The sequence below is a fragment of the Maylandia zebra genome, linkage group LG9 (genome assembly GCF_041146795.1).
Source record: "Maylandia zebra isolate NMK-2024a linkage group LG9, Mzebra_GT3a, whole genome shotgun sequence".
Lineage (NCBI taxonomy): Eukaryota > Metazoa > Chordata > Actinopteri > Cichliformes > Cichlidae > Maylandia > Maylandia zebra.
This window is the reverse complement of record NC_135175.1, coordinates 16,093,003-16,099,002: the sequence shown is the minus strand read 5'-3', so window position 1 is coordinate 16,099,002 and position 6,000 is coordinate 16,093,003. Positions and strand designations below refer to the sequence as shown.

The 6,000-nt window shown below is 38.6% G+C and overlaps 1 protein-coding gene across 1 annotated transcript in view; it reads left to right on the top strand.

Moving 5' to 3' along the window:
* Positions 1 to 516: 516 nt before the first annotated feature.
* Positions 517 to 6,000, top strand: part of ofcc1 (orofacial cleft 1 candidate 1) — an 83,788-nt gene continuing 78,304 nt past the window's right edge. The window contains exons 1-2 of the mRNA XM_076888075.1: positions 517 to 563; positions 3,008 to 3,084. Of these exons, the coding sequence (XP_076744190.1) occupies positions 3,067 to 3,084 (18 nt within the window). The 5' untranslated portion in view covers positions 517 to 563; positions 3,008 to 3,066. The remainder of the gene's footprint in view (positions 564 to 3,007; positions 3,085 to 6,000) is intronic.

Sequence of the window (6,000 nt, the reverse complement as noted above, 5' to 3'; positions counted from 1 at the left end):
TCACATACTACATAATGGATGTTTACACAGCAGCACGAGCACTTTAACGTCAGTTTGGGAGGTTCACTGGAATCGACACTGAGCGATGACAAAAGGGGGAAGTTTCGTACTTTTGTTCAGGTAAACATTTGTTTGAAGAAGCGCCATACCGCACTCCGCATTAATAATTCAGCCTTGTTGAGCAGTGATGCCATCTGTTAGATGAAACTATTACACAGACCAGACTTTATCTTGCCAGCTTAATGGTGTTGGTCATGGGTTGCCACAAACTGTCAGAAATGTCCTTCCCCAAAATGTGAAATTGGATAACTCACAGTTCCTGCTTCTGTCATTCATGTTGTATTCATGACAGTCATCTTGCCGCTCTCGAATAATGAATTGTGTGCTATCTTTCAAATATAAAAAGTTTAAAACCGGACGTGTGTACTTTCACCCAGAGAAAGTGAACATGAGGAGGTCATCTGACACCAAGTGTAAGGGCTTGCTGTTAGGACCTGCGTCACTATCGCCTTGGCGACTGAGGTGTAGCTAACCATAAAGAGGGAGGATTCTGACTTCACAAGGTAACATACCTCTTAATCCTAAGTAATAACAATATCTATGTATTCAGTTACTGTTATGGTGTGCTAGTTATTTGCAAAAGTTTGGCTTAATAATCCATTCAGATCAAATTACATAGTTTAGTGAAAAGCCTTCTTACCTGCTTTTAATTTACCTGAAGAGGAGCAGTTTGACAGAACTCAGAAAAAGGGATTGTTTCTTATGTTACTATAAATTTATAAAGTGCAAAGAGCACATTTAAAGTAAATATGCTGCAAAATGTTAAAAAGCCTGGCCCCTTTTTTGACTCTTATTGTCAGCCGTGTGAACTGTGTGTTTTGGGGGAGACTGACGGCTGTCAAAGAACAAGAAAAGGCTTCTGTCTGCAAGCAAATAAAATATTCTTTGGTGCGCGATGCCCTGTCTCTTTGTGACTATTGAATTACAGCCCCGATCCGTGTTTGTGGAAACGGGAAAAAAAATGTCAGGGAAGATTTCAGGTCACACCATGCCTCAAAAAAAGGGGAAGTGCCTTGTCTACTGCAAACACTGATCCCACTGTCATTCTGGATTAGGGGCTGATTGAGCTTAGCTGACTAGATGACAGAGGAGATGGTCTTTCTCAGGGCGAAAGAAGTAGATGGAAAAAGGTTGCAGGTCAAATATAGTGACATTCCTGAGGAACAATGCACACACTTGCGGTATTTTTAATCAGTAGATCCATTGTTCATATTAGTGCTGTCACTATTTTAGACGTCTAGGGTAAAGCACAAGCTCCTTATTTAATATATTCAGTGTTTGAATTTATGTGAATAAAGTTTAACTCTTAAAAAGTTTTGAGAGAAAGCCTTTAAAATGCTGCTTTGTGTGGAAAGGTCCAGAAAAAGTCGTGAAAAAGTTCTTTAAAAGCCGAAATATTTTCAGTTCCAAAATTTAAAACAGCAATCAATTGACGGCAGCGTTGTCTTTTTAAACTCTGAACCGAGCTGCTTGTTCCCACCATTTTGCTGTGATTGAACAGTTTTGTGGTGTGCAGGTCAAAAACAAATGCAATTGCAGGAAATCGTATATAGATCATTTAGCTGCACCCTGGCTCGTGTCGGCAGAGTGTGTTTGCATGGGTGTATTGCTCAGTAAACACATGAGTTAAATTAACACAGCAGAGAAGTCCAAACTTCTTGTCTTTTTTTTTGGATTGATACTAGCAAAAAAAAAAAAAAAAGTCCAGAAAGTGCATTAAACTTCCTGGACTTTTGGGGTTTGTTGTGCAGTGCTGTAATATATTCACATATGGCTGTTGACGGAAAGCAGAAAAGTGAGCCAGTCCTTTATATGGTTAACAACAGTACTGGCAATCTCAGTATTTGGCAGGGGGTGTTCAGTTTTAACTACTAATGGACTTATTTTTCTCACAGCATCACAATTTTACAGCCTGTGTAAAACGATTGCACACACACACACACATGCAAACACACAATGCCAGAAAAACAGTTCACCAAATTAAAAACAGGAATGTTAGGGTGTCTTTAATTCAATAAAATACACATGTACAGGAAATGCTACAAAGCACCTCTTTATCTAAAAGTATTATCCTTCTTCTGGTGATAAGCGCCATTAGACACAAATAGATGCAGCTGGAAATGTAGCTGAAAAGTTTTACTCTCCACAGTTGTTTACGCGATCGCTTTTTCCTTTTCTTTTTTTGTTCTCTTTTTTTGTGGGCCGTGATAAGGTGCATGGATATCCTGTGGTCTTTGCCTAGTCAATGTGCGCGGACCGCACACTGGCTCCGCTTTCACTGAGTTATTACGTCGAGTGTAATTTGAAACAATTACAAAAACACTGGCCCACTTGTTACAACACTCATTTTCCCTCACATATACAAACCACAGATTCAATAGCTTTACATGTTTTTCAATCACACCCAGTGGAGCAGTGTTCAGTGTGAAAAAGTATAGCATTTCATCCTAGCTCGCATGGTATGGGATAATCTTTCACATTTTGCCTGGGGTTTGTTTTGCTATTTCAGCAGAAACTTGTGCAAGCCATGTGAATTACCATAGGAAAAGACGATAAAAATACCAAATGATATTGTATCAGATGTAAATGAATAAACACTTTGAATAATCAAGGCAAATAATTTGTTATCTGTGATAATAAATGGTGTTTAGTGTCCTACATTCTCTGAGATGCATTGCAGAGATAACGGTTTTAAGCACACAAGCAGGAGGAGAGTGTGTAATGCTGTGTGTGCTGCAGTAAAGGCTTTCGTACACACATTCAAATAAACCTTTTTTTTTTATAGCTCTAATAATATAGGCATGCTTTAAATTAAGAGGCAAATTTAACGTTTGAAATTAAGTCAATAGTAGCATCTTTGTGCTTTTTATTTAGTTTTTAGTTTTTCATGAGCCTCGGTTTAACTTTATGTTTTTTTCCACCATTTTTCACACATTCTGTTTTTTAGGCCTGGTCTAAGTTCAGAAATCAGGGTCAGCCAGTGATGATCTTTTGCAGTTTGTGGAGATGGACACCTTTGGCAGTGTGAGTACAGTTTCACTTCTGGCCCTCATAACAGTGTGACTGAACACAGCGAGGTCAAATCCTTGTACCTCCAGCTCTCCCTCTCTCTCAAGGTGCTGGAGCAGCCTGACCATTGACATTTAGCATTCCTCTGTGCTGCCTCTGGGTTTTCAATGGGGGGGGGACTGAGAGATGCAGAGGCCAGTGCCTGGTTCTCAAGGGTAAAAACAAAAAGGCTCTTGAAAATCCCAAGGAGTTCCCATGATCCTAGGAAAGACCTTGATCCGACCTGTGTTAGATTTCCATTCCATGGATTAGGACAAAAAGAGCATATTTGGCTCATATTTACTGGCATTATTTTGGTATTTGTTTTGTATTTTTCCCTGGATTGTGGAATTGCAGCGTTTAGACGACTTATCTAAAATTTTGGCAACAATAAGAATTTACAGATTCTCTGCAGTTTGTTTTCACATCCATTCAGAATTCATGCCCTTCAATGACATTTCTAAGTCGGTACAAAAGCTTGTAGTGACATTTTATGGTAGAAAGTTTTCAAAGTCATTTTTCAAGGTTTTTTCCAGCAACATACATAATCTGTTAGCATCAAAGGAGCACACATGCATAAATAATTGACTAATTCACTTAAAGGGGGCCAGCGTAGATTAATTAAGCTTGAATACTAATTATGTTTTCTGTCTACACCAACTGACGCGGTTGTTGTTTAGAAGAAACTGTTTGGTGGGTCACAATTACCATGCACATATAAGGCTGCTCTATAAATTGAGACGGTTTCACATTTTAAGGGTAGAATTGGCTTTGTATGCTTTTGAAACAAAATGCTAACCTTATCTATACTCATTTAAATAGAGATGCTTTGTAGATGTTTTAATTATTCTTATGACATTTTATCAATATAACAATTTTTATTATGTGGATAGATAAAAAGAGACTTTGTCAACATGAAAACAAAAGTGGTCATTGATTTAGCAAGGCTCAACTTTTGCGTGTCACATCGTTTTATTGCATGGAGTTATGATGTGTAGTCGCACATATATGTATATTAATGACTTTACTCGCTGTGTGTATCATGCCCTTGGATTCAAACTGTGTTGATCAAGACAAATAAGAAATTATTTTTAGGTACAAGTTGGAGCTCAGTGAAGACACAAAACACATTATGGGATCTCTGTGTAAAGCTCTTAAAACTCTTGTCACTTCCAGAATCACTCTTGTCCCTGAATCCTTTGCCTAGTGCGCAGGGTGCTTGTCTGGAAATGGTAGCTTTAAGTAGCTCAGTGAAGACAAGGTTTTGCTGTCTACTCTCCCCTGGCAAGCAGCGCGCAGGGACAGAGGAAGACAGCTCAAAGCTGGGGCCTTGTTTACAGCTGTATGGGGAAGAAAACAGGCAGACGTAAATGAGGGTTGACGGTTTCATGAAGCACAATTGGTTGATGGCAGATTCAATGTGACTGGGCTGAACTGGGCGATGATCCGTACAGTATGCAAAATTCACTTTCTAGCTGGTCTGTGCCCACCAGCCCCTAGCAGCGAGCGGTCTTCCCCAAGCCCTTCTAGCTATGCCTTTGAATGCAACAAGAACTGAACAAGGCATTGTTGTGCTCAATTCCTTTTGACAACAATCACATTTAAAAAGAAAGAAAGGGAAAAAAGTCACGATTCTCCTTTTTTGTCACCCGTTGTAAATTATTTTTTTCCCATGTTGGCTGCAAAGTAAGCATTTGGTGTGCTTCACAGTGAAATGAGGTGGAGTGGGTGGATTTAAAGGGGCATATGTAGATGCCTTCAGATGGGAAGAGAATGGGCCTGTTGTGCTGTGCTACTATTTACAGTATGGCTGTTGTGAATGGTATAATACATCCAAATTTTTTGGCGTGTAATTTTGGTGCAGCTCCAAAAGTTTAACACATGTTTGTGCAAAGTCACAGAAAACAGCAGAAACTTTGGCTTGGGCTGGTTTTCACATATCTCAGTGTACTGCATAGTAAGTCCTGCACCTGACCAATTAGTTGGCTTTTTTGTTTTTTTTAATGAGGCCTTTCTTAGCTTTCATGACAGAGAGCTTTACATGGCAGGATGTGCACCCAGAGTCTGGGGCTACCATATAGAGTCTAGGCTCTTTACTTGGTTACCTTATATTCAAATTGACACTTTTATTTGCAGGGCATGAAGCTATCGCACTATGCACAGTTAGAAACATGGGAACTTTTATAAATCAGAGTAATACAAAATGTGCTTTGAGGACAACCAGTGTAAAGACAAAGAAAGAAAAAAAGAACAGTGCCAAAAACCCTTCATGTTATGTGCTTAAAATGTAAAGTCTGCTATAAATTATGAAGTAAATGATATTGCAGATATTTCTAATTGGGCTGTTAGCATAAAAGGTGGCTTCTTCTTAAACGTCCACTCTTCAGATGGTTTGTGGTTCAATCCCCAGCCACATGCCACAGTGTCCTTGGGAGAAACATTGAACAATAATAGCAAACATCTGTGTTGAAAGGACTTATATATGCAGACTATTAAAGATTATTTTCCTAGTCTGAAAATCAATTACAGTAGCAAACAAATCTGAAATGTTTCTAATCACAGTATGTGTTGTTAAAAGGCTGAACAACAAGCTTTTAGTGTCAAGGGGGAAAACTGTAGTGTGGATGGACATTATTTTATATTTAGTCATTAAGGATTTCCGAATTGGCTCTGAGGTTCCAATAACAATCAGCATTTTAATACCATATAAAGGATGCAAATACCATTTAGCTTATTCAAATCACTGATTTAGTTTGCAGGATAATATTATTTAAGTTGTCTGGTGTACAAATGAGGAGTGTGTGCATTTTTCATTAGCAAAAAAAGAACTGTTTGATTAATTTTCTTCTAATTGTTGCAGGGAATGTCGATAATTTGAGTATGCACCTGAAC